This window comes from Falco cherrug, chromosome 2 (genome assembly GCF_023634085.1).
Source record: "Falco cherrug isolate bFalChe1 chromosome 2, bFalChe1.pri, whole genome shotgun sequence".
Taxonomy (NCBI): Eukaryota; Metazoa; Chordata; class Aves; order Falconiformes; family Falconidae; genus Falco; species Falco cherrug.
This window is the reverse complement of record NC_073698.1, coordinates 106,523,989-106,541,591: the sequence shown is the minus strand read 5'-3', so window position 1 is coordinate 106,541,591 and position 17,603 is coordinate 106,523,989. Positions and strand designations below refer to the sequence as shown.

General features: G+C 37.9%; 1 protein-coding gene across 3 annotated transcripts in view; it reads left to right on the top strand.

Annotated features, from left to right (window-relative positions):
- The window catches only part of CXADR (CXADR Ig-like cell adhesion molecule), a 74,045-nt gene extending 57,605 nt beyond the window's left edge, over window positions 1-16,440 (top strand). For 2 of the 3 annotated variants that reach the window (XM_055701946.1, XM_055701944.1), the window contains 3 exons: window positions 1,069-1,191; window positions 1,516-1,654; window positions 2,585-7,022. In XM_055701946.1, coding sequence (XP_055557921.1) covers window positions 1,069-1,191; window positions 1,516-1,654; window positions 2,585-2,852 — 530 coding nt within the window. In that variant the 3' untranslated portion in view covers window positions 2,853-7,022. Of the gene's footprint in view, window positions 1-1,068; window positions 1,192-1,515; window positions 1,655-2,584; window positions 7,023-15,888 lie in introns of those variants that run through there. The other variant, XM_055701945.1, reaches the window with a different exon arrangement.
- Window positions 16,441-17,603: the final 1,163 nt, after the last annotated feature.

The window sequence follows — 17,603 nt, the reverse complement described above, 5'->3', positions numbered from 1 at the left end:
TTTTTAACTTCTATAGTCTATAAGAATCTGTAATAGTTTAGATAGAACACAGATCCCTAAAAATCAGCTACATATGAAGATTCTCATACTGTTCTCAATTTTGAAAACTTGCCTTCTGGTAGTGCTATTTGATATCTTCTTGTTTTGACAAGTGTCCTCTGTACCACTCGAGACCTTAAGCTTCTCTTGTTATGCCCCTTCTATCTCCAGATCCCAAACTGGTCTCATGGTAACAAAAATATCAATTGGCTGTAGCAGTGCTGGACAAGAATGAGTGAGGAAGTATGCAAAAGTGGCATGTAACCTGATAAAACAATGTTTTGGGCTTGTGGATGTAGGTTTGGGGACACTGAACATGTTCTTGAGAATCTAGACACTGCTGAACTTCTTCAGCCGGAAGAGCAAAGTATTTGTGTGGTGCTTTGTTCGTGTGATGTAGCCTCTTGCAGTGTTGATGGAAATCTACTGGCAATTAAAGCATGCAAGCCAATTGAAGTTCATATAGTAGAACCTCACAAAGTTAGCTGTCAATGGGTTTTAAAGCCCTGGGGGAATAGCCTTTGTTTTCACTGATTGTCTCCTACCCTGTCAGCATAGCTAGACTTTGGTGACCCACTGGGGTGCAATTTTCAGGTTAGATCCACCTCATGTTGGCATGGGTTCTGCAGGCTTCTGAGCTGGTAGTGTAGAATAGGTTTAGACAGAAGAGCAGGAGGTACTTCTGGGATGCAGTTAATCTTTTGTATCATACAACTCTGTTAGGGTGAGATAATTGGCTGTTTTAAGTATCTGATCCTATCCATTGACAGAGTAATTAGTCTGTAGGCTTAATGTTAAAGTCAAATGCTGTGGAATAAATTTCTAACAAGGTAAAGGACTTTTACGAATAACAGTATTTTGCAGCGTGATACATATTTGGTTTTATTTGGATATTTTCAATATGGTATTTTTTAGTTAAGGTTTCATCTATGTGCTGGATTAATTCTGTAGTATTAAATATGGAATTAAACTTTGGGAAATGGTATCTTTCTATCTATTCACAAAAATTCTATCTTTCATTGTTTGTAGATAAAAATACAGGGGAACTTCTCTTGAAAAATGCCTCTCAAGACTATTCTGGTACATACAGTTGTATTGCCTCAAACAGAGTGGGCATGGATGAATGTTCTGTTGAGCTGAATGTCACCCCTCGTAAGTGTTTGCTGTGTAATGGTCACATAGTGTTTTGTGTATTAGAAATGAATAATCTTGTTTAAATGAACTCCTAAAAGTTTTTTTTAAAATCCTCTTGTGTAACTTGAAGCCTTTACTTCCCAAAATGTTGCTTTTTGTGTGGAAAACTGTTAACTCTTAGTTGTTTTAAATGCATGTGAGTGAAGCGTATCCTCTGTGATTCAGCGCTATACTATTAACCTGGATCATATGGAAGCATACTGTTTGTAATGTTGAGTTTGAGCAAAGTAGTTGGTCATACAAATCTGACACTTAAACAGTATTGTTATTTATCTGTTCTAGCTATAAATACAGCTGGCATAATTGCTGGAGCTATTATAGGAACTCTGCTGGGTCTTTCTGTACTGGCTTTTCTCGTCATCTGTTGCTGTAAGAAACATAGAGAAAAGAAATATGAGAAAGAAGTACATCACGATATCAGGTAATGACATCGCTAGTTTCTGAGCAGTATTATTTGAAGATTAACTTTTAAATATGTATTTCTGCAAATAAGATACTTAACAGTTGACATTTCTGTCTTAATCTGGAAAGCTTATTAACGTACTAACAGCTTGTCAGAGAACTTTTTGTTTTGCATGTGGTGTTAGGTAGTCATGTGTAACTTCAATAAAGATTTTAAAGGCAATGAATACTTGATATTTTTTTTATTATTTATTTTTTAACTTCAAGTAATATGTGAGCCTCTTCTGGGTACTGTATCACCATAGAAAGAAACAAACTGGAAATTTGCTTTCACATAGGAATGGTGACTGAACTCCTTGTTAAAGGAAAAATTCACACAGATGTGGGTACCACTAGGCTTGCTTTAATCACAACTCAGAGCTGGGTCACCACCCCAGTGAGTGGCAGAGAACAAAGGGATACAGCACAGCTTAGATACACTTATCAAATCATTAGTAAATGTCCGCAGTTCTTAGAAGTTTCCTTTGGTCTTGTCAGTTGCGCGAATCCATCACCTGACCCTGTCCCAGTTGATTCATCTATTCAGTTCCAGTCTCTGCCTCGGTTCCAAGGTCCTCCTCGGATCATGATCTTTCTGCCTGCTTTAACTAACACGATCCTTTAAGCACACTCAGTCTTTGAACAAGTAATTCCTATTCACATATACTAATTTTTCTAGAAACACTTGCATTTCTGAGAGCACCCGAGTACACAGATTGATCATCTGTTGTTTTTCTATTGTCCTGCTCATTAACTTGACCAAGTTTTAAACCAGCCTTGGATTAGGGCTATACAAGGGACGAGGCCTGGTTCAGCCATTTAGCAGCTTCAGCACTTTAAATTTCTTAATTCAAAATACATTTTGTTTAACACTGTTGTTCTACAACTGTTTTTTTTTTCTTTATTTTAGAGAAGATGTTCCACCTCCAAAAAGTCGCAGTTCAACAGCCCGCAGTTACATAGGCAGCAACCGTTCTTCTCTGGGTTCAATGTCTCCCTCAAATATGGAAGGATATACGAAAACTCCATATAGCCAAGTCCCAAGTGAAGACTTTGAACGTACTCCTGGTCAAAACCCAACCTTTGCACCTTCAAAGGTAGCTGCACCTAATTTAAGTAGAATGGGAGCTGTTCCTGTGATGATTCCAGCACAAAGCAAAGATGGGTCCATAGTATAAAGTATTGTTAATTTAATGCTGTTTTTAAAGTGTTCATTGTAAGTATTAGAGAAAACTACTGTGTTCCATCCCTCGTTTAAAGAATGGCATGCAATTTTCCTTGGAAAAAAAAATAATGAACAAGTTAGTTTGAAAAGCCACCAATTCTCATTTTTAATTTTAAACTTACTAGTATATGACAGTTGAACAATTTGCTAAAAGCATTGAAGTTTCTAAATAAATATCGGACACTGAAGGCATTTGGACCTTTGGTAGGTTGCTGAAGAGATGCCAGTTAATGTGCAGTTCCGAATATGTAACAGCGAGACACAAGTGAGAAGTAACAAAGGCATTTCATATGTAGACCATGAAGTTTCTCAGAGTTCCTGAAACTTTATCCTCAATTTTGCAATGACAAATATTTGAACCTGGCCACTGTCTGATGTAGTTGCAGGGGGCTGAAATACTGAGGATGGCTTTGAGTTCTGTTCAAACTGAGTATTTATGCAGTTCTTTAACCTGGTAATGTTTGTTTGGAGCGCTTCTTGAGCTCTTATTTCAGGGGCTACCAGTTATTGCATTGGTTCAAGTAATATAATTAATCTGCTCTGAATTTAAAATTCCAGTGAGTGGAAGTGTGACAGGAGACCTCAGAAGCTCTTTGAAACATGATTTTTTTTTTAATAATAACTCATTGTAGTCATGGAGATAATGTAATGCTTATGTTATCTGACGCAAGAGGTCCTATCGGGTGGTTGTTGGTGGTATCTAAGCTTTAAAATCTATAGATCCAACTGTTACGGTCACAGCAAGAATGACTATGTATCTTTATACAGTTCTTAAGTTAGTTGTACCTTGCATTTTCCAAAGCCTGTTTAGATTTTAAGGGAGCGTGCTCTACTTCTTTCCAAACCAATTACCTAGAAGCTCCATGTGGTTTTAATGAAAGCTGTTAAGTAACTGGTATTTGATATCTGTCCTCCTGCTCTTAACATCACTGTGGAAACATCTTTTTTCCATATACATGTAAGTAGTAGTTAGCCTTTACTTAAGACGCTGAAATTTTTCTGTATGAATTTGCAGGGAGTTTAAAGCTTGTTTCTCCTTGCCTCTTCAACAGCCCTAAATATTATGAACAGTTGTTCGGACTTTTAAGAGCAAGAGTTTCATGCAACCAGAATCTGAGGGAAATAGTGTCTGTGTTTCGGCTGGGATAGAGTTAATAGTTATCCAGAATAGTTAATACAAATCTTGTGTTTCTAGATTAAAAACCCTTCTCAGTTTTGCAAACTTACAGCATTACAGGAGGAACAGAACAATTCCTTATCTTCTACATGTACAGCTTCTAATGACTGATACTATATAGCTGTGGAAGCTGGATTTAAAGCTTAGTTAGTGCAGTTTGAGTCTTTGTGGATTTTTTTTTTATTTTCTTCCTTCCTAATTTCCACTTTCTCCTTTTTGATCCTGTGCTGAGGGGGTGGAAGTGGGGAGTCCCTTCAGCTTATTCCAGCTGTAGATGTTAAACTGCAAGGTATTTTGGAAAACTCTAAAGGCATATAGTATGTGGCACTCATGTTGATGAAGGAAATACCTGAATAGCCTGTTGAAAGATGTTAGGATTATTTGTATGTAGCAACAGCCTGAGAGAAAACATTTTCCCAGACTTCTAGGTTTAGTGTCTGCTTTTTTTTGTAGCTGCTTATAGATCTGTAATAAATCCTTTGGCTTACTACTAGATGTTTGTCCTATCTGTAGTTAAGTGCACAATTTTTGGCTGGCACTATTAATGTAAAGAACATACCCTTCATACTGAATTTAAAAACTTGAATGGCTATTAAGTATTCTAGACTTACAGTTTTACAAATTTGGGACTTTTTTAGATTGTAAACTGATGCTGTTAGATATCAGATTTTTTAATCTTTCATGTGTGCCTTGTCAATAAACTTTACCTGATTGTAACTTCAGTTTTTATGAAATTTCTGGTGCCTAAACTTGCTGTTTGAACAGGTGCTTAGATGATGGTACAGTTTTTAAAACACGACACTGTGATCTGATTTCTTGATTCGTATGTACTATTTATACCTCTCCAAGCCTATTTTTGGATGTGACTTTAGTCTCACTCTCTGTATTGTTCTGTATTTCAAAATGTCAGTTACTCCTTCAGTTGCTAATTATGATCTAGGTGTTTATATTCCTGAAAACTGCTCAGTTGTACCAGTGAGATGGGTGGTTGACTTTTACTTGTGTCGTAAATAGTAGGTTTAGTAACTGTGCCAAACACATGCTTATGAAGAACAATAGATGAGGAGACATCGTCTTGCATCCAATTATTGTGATAGAAGAGACTTCAGAGGTTTTAATCATACAATGATTGTTTACCTTGAGACTAAGGCCTTCTTTAATTGAAAGGGTATAGTTGTTACAAATACAAGTTGAGTACAAAACTAAACTGAACCACAAACTGAGAGATAGCTATAAACCTAAGCAACCAGGCAACAAACCTATTGAATTTTGGTTCTTGGTAATCTGTGGACATACGTGAGATTAGATGTGGTTTTTAGTTTTTGTTTGTTTGCTTTTTTTTGTTTGTTTTGGTGGTGGTTCTTTTTGTTTGGCCTGAGACCCTGTACTTACAGTCAGGTAAGCCCTAGGACACTCAAGAACAGAAACCCGTCTCACTAAAGCATACAGAGCAGAGTTTACACATGCTTAATGCTCTGTCGGCTTGTACAAAATAATAAATGGACAAAGGACAGCATGATGTGCCCTCAGAGCCTAGCTGTTAGGTTTAGCAGCCTTGACAGTGTCTGTCTATTTATGTAATTGCATGGAAAATAAAAGAAATAGAATCTGACATAGTCCTTATCTGAAATAAAGAACCTCTGACTTGGGGTAAACTTTGCCTCAAGTTGCTATCATCATGCCTTTTTTAATGGATACAACACTACTATGAAAACATAATACCGCTATTATAAATTGTTTTGTCAATAGATTGTTCACTTATACTGGATTATGATTCTCAAAAGCAGCTACTATAGTTTAGCAATGAATTTCTAGCTGTGTAGGAGATGAACTGGTTAAACATGTGAGGAGTCCGATCTTACAGATAACTCTGCTAACAGAACTCTTTTAGGAAGTAACGGCAGCTGATACACCAGTTAAAAGGTGGCATTTTAATGTCTGGTTTAAAAAAAAAAAAAAAGTGTGTGTGTGGTACCATTATGTAAATACTCCAAGTGAACTCAAGAAACCTCTAGTTAATGTCATGACTGTAAACTTGCCTGTTGAGGACTACTATATATAGAAGAAACCTCTCAATTTTAGCATGGTGTGAATAAAGTGTTAGACTTGTAATACTGTGGAGGTTACGTAACACTTGTCCATTCATTACAAGCATTTTCATAAACTTTCTGAAATGGGTATTTAAAGATACTTGTGTGAAACTTCATTACCTAGAAATAAACACTTCTTCCAAAGCAGTGTAGTGCACAGAAATGCCTTGTTGGAGGGGTAAAACATGACTTCTGAAAGAAATGTACAATGCATACATCTTTATCAGCTCTGATAGTTGCACTCATATTAGATGTATGCGTCCTGCTTAATAGTACAAGTACTTCATAATTGCAAGTTTTTCTGTAATGCTTAATATTGTATATTACTGGTTTTCATTATAAGCTTTTGGTTTTGTTCTTAACAGTGTATATTCTGGATCACTTTAGATCTTTGTTCAGTCTAAAGACATACTATTTGTGTCACTGAAACAGTGTTTTATACACTTGATAGGTGCTTTATGAGACCCTTTGGTTATCGGTCCTTTAGCATTGAGGCACAGCTCAATTGAAATGGGAGCAATAATATTTCCTGGAATCCAAAACGTTACGATGTTACGTTACACTTCCCATGCACAAGGCATGGACTTGAATATTGATATGAATTTCAGTATGAGGTTTTCTATTCACACTTTTGGGGGAATGGTATTTTACAATACAAGTGTTGTGAGTGAATTTGTAAAAACAAAATCCAGAATTTTAAAATGCTGTAGTTCCATGACAGACTTGTGTACTTTTTGAAATAAAACTGTTGGAGAAAACAGTAGTCTGTCTTTATTTTAAAGCAGCACTTGTGTATGGCTTCAGCTTTCTCTTTATGTAATTGGACGTGAACTAATAAATATGGCTGTGTGTACCATGCTGGCATTAATCATTTTATTTCTTGCCCCACCCCTCCCCCAATTTCTGAGGCAAGTAAGACTTCAGATATTTTAAAACATGAGCTTATTTGTGGTTTCTGATTGATCATATCATCTGTGTATCTACAATTTTAAAACCATACCAGAGCAGTCTCAACAGTTATTCTGAAATGTAAAGTTGGAAAGGAACTATAAAATAAATTTAATCCCTCTCTATTTTAGGTAGAACCAAAAATTCCTTGAAACAGATAAATTCTTGTCTTTTTAAAATTCAAACAGGCAGGTTTACAGCACTCAGAGCATGCTGATAAAATGCTTGGGTTTATATTGCCAGTTAATGTGCATCTCTTTTGATTCAAATGAAGTTGACTTGGGATACTCCTCACCCCTTGGCCTTGTAAACCAGCTGATTACTGTCCTTGCCGCTTTACCTAAGATTAATGTAACTTATCCAGTGTTGTCTTGGGCACATATTTAGTTTTAGGAAACAAAGTCTGGCACCTATTACCCGTAAGTTTTCTGGGCAACCTGTTGCAGTGTCTCAGTGAAGAATTTCATCCTAATATCTAATCTAAATGTACCCTCTTTCAGCTTAAAACCATTACCCCTTGTGCTATCACTACATGCCCTTTTAAAAAGTCCCTCTCCAGCTTTCTTGTAGACCCCCTTTTGCCTCGTCACTGGAGTGTTCAAGGCCAGACTGGATGGAGCTTTGAGCGACCTGGTCTAGTAAAAGGTGTCCCTGCCCATGTTGGGGTCGGGGGGTTGGAACTAGATGATCTTTAAGGTTGCTTCCAACCCAAATTGTTCTGTGATATAATACTTGGAGGCCTAATTAACTTACATTTGTTCATAAGGGCTGCGTATCTTCATATATGTACCTGTGTCATGCCAGATGTTTTGGTCACTTCTTTGTGTATATATATCTATAAAAAACCTAATACATGTGTACAAACATATAAAATTAAATGGAGTCTGGTGGAAAAACCTTTAGGTTTTTTATTTTATTTTATTTCAAATTAAGACTTGTGCTTAAATACCAAAGAAAACCTGATAAAAATGAAGTTTCAGATTTGTCTTCATTTGTAGAGCTCTAAGAAACCTTTCTACGCCCTTTTAATGTTAAGTTCAAGACTTCCATCCTTTCCTAGGTGGCAGTTCTGTCACAGATGGTACTCTCATGCCTCTGCTGCCCCAGGTCTTTTATTTGGAGACAAGAAGATTGTGAGTCAGAGAAGCTGAGTACTCCCAGCTTGTCTGTGGGAATTCCAACAAATCCACTAGCGCTTTCCTGAGAGTGTCCTTAAAGAATAGAGGCCTTTCCGTTATGTGGTCGTTCTACAAAACCTTTGTGGTCCTTCTATATGTATTAGACAATGCCTTGGGTGAAGTTTCTTTAAAAGGTCTGCCTTGCAGGGTTTCATTCTGTGAACATCTTTGCGTATTTGTGCTTACTGGTTCAAATTCACACATGGAGAAGTTCAGGTTCTGTCAAGCTCTGTGATAATGCATTGTTAGGCTATTTTAGAAAACAGTTGATGACAGGAACTTAGCCTTGCTTTCTTGTGCAACCAAGAGAGCCTGTGAAGAAAATACCTGATCAAGGGGCAAAAACAAGAGTAGAGGGAAAGAAAGTCTATGGATGTTGCCTACCTTTCCAACTCTCAGCTTAACTCTAAAATTCCTCTTCACTTGTGGGTGATTTCACTGTAGATGATTGCTTGAACAATAACAACATGAAGACTTGCATCTTAATATAAAAATAACGAGTTGTGATGGTTCTGTTGCTTTTTTAAACTTGCTTTAGGCTTTTTGCAGAACGGTACAGGCTCAGCTATCAGGAGAAAACTATAAACCTGCATTTTATAAAATGACCACTGTGACAGTAAACAGGATTGCATTGTCCCTGCTGTGATTTTCGTATTGTTGTAAGTCGATGTGGTGGCACCCTCCTCGTAAGTTGGAGTTTTGAAGGCTTAAGTTTTCAGCTGTTGAGTATGGGTCAGCTTGCTTCGAATATGCAAAGTCAGTATGATGATGATGATGGTTGCAATCAGAGACCTTAAACACCAAAGAGGGCTGCTCTGCTGCACGTTAACTTCTGTGACATCTGACTAATCCTGACTGCTGTTTCAGAAGTAAAATGTTACCAAGTGATATGGAATAGGGAGATTCAGCCGCTAGCTGGGTCTTCATTTTTAGTGGATTAACAGTCATTGAAATTTCCTTTGGTCAATGCTATCTAAAAAAAAAACAGATGAAGGACAATTCTACTGTATTATTCAGGAAGCATCAGAAAGCTGTGCCACTCATACAGGAACCTTGTACAATGCCAGGATTGTTAGGTGGCGGGAGGGGAGTAGCTTTATGAAACAGTTGAATGAGTTGGTTACACAACTTGATTATGTAACAATTTCAAAACATGGCAATATTAGAATAGACGTTAACATCTGAAACCACATCATTTTACCTTCAGTAATCTAATTTTTCCTTCAGGGAAAAACCTCTGGAGGCAGTATGTCCACTGGGAAGCACAGAAAAGCTGTGTGATGCAGTGACAGTTGTCCCACTTCTCAGGGCTGGGTGCTGTGGTTCTGTGAGCTGCAGGCGGGTAGGACGAAAGTTGAGTGCTGTACCTGAAGGGTATTGGATGCTTTCTGGAGTGTTTTTTCTAATTGCAAAACAGAGGAAAGCAGCAAGCCTGATGAGTTTGTGAGGAGCTTTGTAGGAGGAATCTGAATTCTCGAAGCACAAATAACTGTCCAACTTCTTGAAGCATTTCCCTACTCTGGAAAACAGCATCTGATTTAGTGGTTTTCAGACATTCTGCAAAACCTTTTTTACATTTAGAGTTGCTTATATAGTCAGCATATCTTTGTTAGTTAAATTGCAATCTTGTACTCTTCCTATCATGCATAATTTCTGCATGTGACATTTTTGGTTATCCTTACTAACAATACTGTATAAAGAAGCAGTTAGAAGAAACTGTAGACTAGAGTCTCCTGAACACCCCAGACAGGGCTGTCTGGTGACAGCACGGCTACTTGCTGCTCTCGGCACCAACATCTCTGGGGGTGCAGTGTTCACTCAGGTTAGGTAGCAATTCATGGTGAGTGTTGTGTCAAGGAATACTAAATCAGATAGTAAAGAGCTATAAAGGTAATTTAGTACCATTAGTATAATAGCTTCCAATTATGTCAATTTTGCAAATTACGTTCTGTGTGAATAGGAAAGAAACTTGACATTTTGTTTCTTGTGGCCAGTTACTGCTGTACAAGTGAAGTAACACCTCTTCCTAGCTTACGCTTTGGCCTGCTCCATGATTTGTCAGTGAAACTATTATCCCATACACGAATCTAATCTCCCTATTCCATATCACTTGGTAACATTTTACTTCTGAAACAGCAGTCAGGATTAGTCAGATGTCACAGAAGTTAATGTGCAGCAGAGCAGCCATCTTTGGTGTTTAAGGTCTCTGATTGCAACCATCATCATCATCAACTCACAGATGACTCGTTAGTCAACTGAAAGGGTGGTGTTTCTAAGAAACTTTGCTGAAGCCAGAACACTTGTGCTGTGCTTTGCTTAACTGTAGGAATCAAGGTAAAAAAATTACTTAAGATTTCCATTTACCAGTAGAATAGCCCAGGTGGGAGGGAGGCTTAGGCCAGAGATAAAGGCAACTGTTGGCGATACATAAACCCACTGAATTGCTTGTGACTGCTAAAGATGATACCAACTCTGGGGCATAGCTGATGGTTTGTGGAACATGTCAAAAAGCTTATGTTGTGGCTGCTAGCACAAAACTTCTTACCCAGATAAATAAAATGCCTTTCCGTGTCACTTCCAATCCTGTAACTGTCAAGACCAGAAACAGTTTGTCTCAGCTGTAAGAACTGTAAAATACAAAGTAAATCTTGCAATTACTGTATTTTAATATATTCTTGCCTGTTTCTTTTTGGTACACAAGAAAAATTACAACTTACTGAAAGGACGCAGGTTCAGATGAACTGTTTGGTCTTGCCCTGGTTTCGTCCTTATGTTTTGTAATTAAATATGAAATTGCTTAGGAATTGCAGTATCTTTTTCTCTGGCGTCAGACTCGATGTGTGGTTTGGGTGACCTCTTTAGGTAACCTATTTAATTTAATTACCTTGTATCCTTATTTAAGATGGGGAAAATCACAGTCTTTAAAGCACAGAACCTTAAAAAAAAATTCTGTGGTCTCCCATACGGTCTCCAGCCCACTTGGGGAAAAAAACATGTTATGGCTAATTACGAGTGCTTTGTATTGAAATAAAGTAATAAATGTAGTGTTGAGGATCCTGGGCGCCCTCTGGCGGCTGTCCGGCAGCCTGCCTCCCTTTCTCGGTGGCTGAGTTGCGACCGTGTGGCTCGGCAGGTGGTTTGCAGGGACTTGCTAAGAAATGGTACGTTTTCCAACGGAAAGCAAAATAATCACCTTAGGTGCTGGAAAGTTATTTTTGTAGCACTTAGGAAAATAATTGATGTAAGGAAATGGTTGTTGTAATCTGCTTCAATTAAGACATTTTGTTTTTCTGTATAAACCGATGGCTGTAAAGCTGTACAGAGATCATTAAAGGAAACATACAGCTGAGGTATGAATGTAGTTTTTGACAGTCTTTAAAAGAGTGAGAAATGCTGTATTACCTTTACCAACGTTGCTAGGATGGAGGTGCATATTCCTATATCCCTTTTATTCATTTTAAAAAAAAAAAAAAGTGTATCTGAAGCCGGATTGACTAGTATGGACGAGAGCTTAGGGTTCATCATTAAAATGTCTGTTTTCCTCATACTGAAGATCTGAGGTCACCAAAGGTCACCAGAGATCGTTCTTCATTTGCAGCTCATTCAGGAAAAAAAATCTCAGACATCATAATTGTATATGTTGGTTTTCTTTTAGGAGCAAGACAATGAAAATTGTGGTTCTTGTACAGATAACATGCAGTTCTGATTATGCTAGACTTGCATACTTGAAAGACATTGAAGTTCTAAACATCAATTACATGCTCTTAAAATCAGGGTTATGTTGCTACTTGAAATATTTTAGGTGTATTATTTAAATATGATATATGCATATCAGTGTGATTTTTTTAATAGTGCGTGAAGTGGGTGGGTAGGCAGGAATCTCAGACACCCGCTAAAATCCTTTATTCCTAGATAAAAGAGCTGGAAGGAGTGTTAGAGCCTTTACGCTCAACGGTCTTTTTTTGTTGCCTGAATCAGCATAATTTCCCTGCCTCTGGTGTTACCTGAGCAAGCTAGGATTTTAATCAGCACCCTGAGTGGGGTATCCAACTGACAGTGAAAATTGGGTCATTCTGTTACACACGTGAATTTTATTCTGACAACATCCTGTGTCTGTGCCAACCATATTAACTAGCTAACTTGCTGCCGGCTTTATGGTTTGTAGGTGGTGGGGAAATTGCTGAACATGCAGGGAAGCTTAGGACATCCGTAATGCCCAGCATAGCTAACAAAAGCTCACTCACCTGCAATAATAACAAAAATAAAATAATTCCAAGGCAAGGGAGTCTTATTAATGAAGTGGAGGATGAGGATTGATATCCTGGCTCTGTCATGACTTAGCTGTGTGATGTTTTTTCTGTTGTTTTGTTGTTGTTTTTTTTTCTCTAAACATTGACATCTTTTCCTTATTCCTCAGCTTCCATGTCTGTTAGAATAAGAGATAGTTGTCTTGACTTCTAAGGACTTTTGGAACTAGTGTGTCCCATTGCACTGTCTGTTTTTTTAAAACTATCTGTGATGGGTCTTTTTAGTCTTCACCAGCTGCCCATCTAGTGCTTATTTTTACTTCTTTCGTGATCTTAGAAAATTTTCAAGTATATGTATTTAAAGATAGTTATCTTGGTGAGACCATCTGTGGTTGTCTCTGTCCCCTGCTGCTTGCTGGTTTTTAATTCTGTCCTGACAGTAGTCGCTCTTCCAGTACTTCCCAGCGCTACCTGGATATTTCAAGTTGTAGTAAAAATAATAGTAGGGCAGATCTCATGAGGCAGTTTCTTGAGGGTGGAAAATTCCCCAAAGCCCATTGCCAGCTCAAGGGGAAATGGAGGCTTTGTCAGAGATTGCAGCTTGGATGCCTGCTTGGCATCACCTCAGAAGTAGGTGGCTTCTCTCTCCTTCTGCTCAGTAGCATGTAGGAGAGGGTATGCACCTGGGCTGGTGCCCCTTGGCACTCAGCTGGGTCCCTTGGCACTCCCTCACCACCTTTTTCCTTCCTGCTCCCTTATTAGCACGTTGGAAGGTATTCTCAGGGTAAGGTAGTTCTTCCTATTTGTTTTGGAAATACAGAATCAAGATGTGTTGATGATCATCGTTACTGCTGTTGGAGGTGCCTGGCTGTGTGTACTCACACTGCCAGGCTGGGATATGTAAAGAGAGATGTAAAGCTCCTTCCTGTCATCGTTGGCCCTGCGCGTAACAAATTACTCTTTGTGTTGGGCTTTTCATACCACTTTGCCTGCAACGTCAGCTTCCCACTTACACTGCCAGCTGACCTTCCTCTTTCTATCACATGCTGCCTTTTTATTTCTGATTGCTGGATTGATTTCACCGCTGAAGCAGGATGGATTTTTAGACACTTTTTCCTTTTTCTGAGTTCTGCTCTTGATCATGTGTTTGTGGAGGGTCATGCCTTTTACTGATCTTTTCTGTCATAATTTTTGTTCCTAGCCAGTTTCTCTCCTTTATCTCTGGTTTAGGCACTAGGTGCTTTGAACTATATACAGATATATTTTAGACTGGGTCCTGTTTTATCAGCTCAAATGTAGCAAAGTTATGATTGCAAGTACCTGGGCAGACGGCAGTATCTCGTTAATTGATATTTTTCTTGCAAGATCCAAAAGAGTTACCACATCTTGTTTATAAGTGACAACACTGGTGGGTGGATTTTTTTTTTTTTTTTTCTTTACCACAGCTGCGTGAATAACCTCTGGCTGCATGCTAGGGTTCACTTGCCGGACTGCATTTTTCTTTACTACTTCTTTGGTTTTTATTGCTAGAGATTCACTTAGATGAGAAGTAAAGAAGAAGAAAATCAAGACTGAAAGTATCAGGACAGTGCAGGCAAACGAGAACAGATTATGTTGTCTTGTATTTGTTCTGTTGTGCCTTTCTAGCTCATTTAGGCATCTGATTTTTAAAAAAATTTGCTTTTCCAAACAGCTGGGGGATCGAAAGCTCTCACCCCGTCCCAGCTTGTCTCTGTGCCACGTAGCAGACTTTTTTCTTCTTAAGCAGGGTATGCTGTCTCTTGACTCATTCATGAGAGGGAGCGAACAGGACGTGCTTGATGGAGAGCCGTCATTGCATGAGCCCCTACTTGCACCCCAGCCTTATCCCCGAGAACAGCTAGATTTAGAAACGTTTTAGCATGTAAGAACTCTATTTATTCAGGCTTTTCTAATAGAGTGTGGTAGGATGAACTGTGTGTGGAGCAGTTTAATCTTTATTTAAAAGGCACACGTTTACTAATTATTAACTAGTTATCTGTTCAAGAGCTATTAATGCAAGAGGTGGGAAAGTGGAGTGCTGTGTTAGCTGTGGTGCAAAGGCAAGAAAACAGACAGAAAGGCCACTTTGTCCCAATTAATGTGCCTCTTAATATTCCTTAAAAGAGTAAGTATATAAACAATACCCAGAATGTAGCTGTTAAACCGATTCTCATGCTAGATAATAGCTTTAAATAGAAAGAAGGCAAATGTGGGGTTTTAACGCCAAGCAGTACTTCGTCCTAATTTGAGTTGTGCTTTCAAGCAAGGTTTTGTGAAGGTACTCAATTATTTTCACTGTCACGTGCAGCTGAAAGATTTTATTTGATGTGTAGTTCTAATTGAAATGTGACAGTTTGCAAGGAAGAAAGTGAGATGTTAAGAGGTCGCCTGAGTCAGTTTTTTAAATTACTGGTTTTACGGAGAAACTATTGTGGCATTGAGGCACATTTTAAAAATCTGTGAGGACTGGTTTAATTATACAAAAGCCTGTAATAAGCTGCAATGATGGATTAGAATATGAGTTGTTTCCAGTAAATGCAATATATCCATATACATTTGTGGAATATTGATTAGGAAGATTTGTTTCTTGTTAGCATATCATGTTTGGAAAATTAATATTGGTGACTGTCAGCAGAGTTTGAGTACAGGCAGCATATAGGTAAGGCAGGTTTGCAGCATGGAGTGGTAGCAAAAATGCTTAGTTATAATTTTTCTTACAATATCAGTCCTGGAATATTAACTGAAAGAATACAGAGCTGATAAAGGACTGTAATTGGAACAAAGAATTATTTTTTGTTATCTTTGTGCAGAAAAGTATCCCCAGAAAAAGTCAACAAAAATAGGCAAGGAACTAGAACCGACTTCTAAGGAAATGGTGAAACAAGCAAGTGTGCAGATTGGGATGAGTCACTGGATTCTTTGAGAAAACTGAGTGTTTATAGCAGTAACCACAAAAAAGTGTGGTTCTTTGGTAATTCAAGTTACCGGTATGAAACTGAAGAAAGAGACATCTAAGCAGACTTGACAGATACTTTAAAAATGAATTGCAGTTGGCATGCGCTGGGAAATCCACGAGGATTTTCAAATAACTGATGTGAAGATACTGAAAATTTGCTATGAAGTTAAACTTACAGTCATTTAGCATCCACTGATAAATGGAGGCAATTTGCTACGCCACTGCACTCATTTTCTGCAAGACACAGGTGTAAACTCTGTAATCTGAATGACCATAATTTGGGTGGTGATCTGGATTGTACATTGAGTTGCTGTATTTTACAGTATCTAGCCTCTTGTTAATATAGATTAATGATATTCTTTCTTTTTATAGTATGACATCGCTCACAAGATTGGTGACATAACAGTGGTATAAATATGAAGAAACAGGCACCATTTTTTGCATGACTTTCAAGTATGGTGAGACTGAAGTACATTATAAAATGAAGTGCTGTTTTTTCACTTTAGATTCAAGATTGTTAAGTATGCTGTATTCAGTTTTGTAAGTACCACATTTTTTATTTTACATATTTTTAATGCAAAGTTTACAAAGTGACTACCAACATTTTTCTTGCTAGTCCTGTTTTTTGAAAAGTGTGCGCAATCATTCCACGCTGCCCCCCAACCATGGAGATTAAAAAAATTGAAATTAACAAAATCAGCTCAGGTAGTAGAACTATAGCCTTAAGCAGTGGGACATTGAAAGAGATTGTAATCTGAAATAGAGTAGTTTTGGGTTTTCTTGATGATTTGATAGGAAGTGTATCATCTGTTCAATGCTGTAGTGACAGCAATGAGGTCTTAAAACCTGTGTGTGAAATGTTCTCCATTTTAAGATTGTATATATTATGTAACACAATAAAATGCACTTGAACGTTACAGTTAACACGTGCTTCAGCATAATCTGTTAATGCAGGTGTTGTGGTCATTCATGTCTGTACACTGCCTCATTCCTTCTGCCCCCCAATTTACCATGCAGGACACCAGAGGGAAGAAGAGCACGTTCTTTAAACCAGGCTGTTTGCAGGGTCCTTGTTGCCTCCTACGGCATGGAAACTTTGGGTATTGGTTTCATAATGAAAATAATAATCTACCTAACCATGTAAGGATGATCACTGTGACTAACTCTGTAGATAGGAGCTTATTAATTAGTTTTTGGAGCCTGGTGCTCTGCTGGTACTCATGCATTTTTGATAACTCATTATCTGTCACAGTCCACACGAGCACACTGAAGGGTGCCCCAGCATTTACAGAGTAACAGCGAGCAACTTACAACCTGGCTTTGATCAACTACATCTTCCTTTGCTTTTGAGAAATACTGGGTGTGTGTGCATATCTACATAGATAATATGTAGATACTAATTTAAACCTTAATCCAGTGATACCTGTTATTTTGTGGTCTGAAGGTAACCGTATAATCCATTGGTGAAACTGGTGAAATCCAAGGCTGAAAAAATGTTACTTATTAAATTATTTTTGCTTCTGTTTTTGAGAAGAGCACAACTAGTACTAGAATAAACTCACACTCAGATGCAAAAGTTCAGACCAAAAGTTCCATATAATTGGGTTTGTCACTGCACATGAAAAAACAAGTAAAATCATCTAAGGAAGTAGTAATATCTTCATGAGAAAAATGAAACAGAGGAGGGTTTCTAAATGTCATAGGTTTAAGTAGCAAAATAAAATTATTCCAAATCTTATTTAATTTTGATATTATAATTGCAGAAAAGATACTTTGCCTTTAAGAAGCACTTGTTTTTATGCCAAAACTTTACATTCCTCATTCTCTCCTTTGACTCTATGCTGCCTGAACTTGTCTGTGAGTGAATCTGGCAAGTAATTAATCAAGGTAAAATTCCATTGGGATCAGTATGAAAGTTGCCTGGTCAAGAAGCAGCAAGTGCCTGTTGAACTGTATATTCTTCAAGGTAGTGATTTATAGATATAACTTTCCTTTTTGCTACAGTGAATAAGTGTCTCCCCCCTCCTCCCCCCTCAGTGATCACCATCGTCTAAGTGTTTAATTGCTGGTGTTTTAGGAAGGGAGGA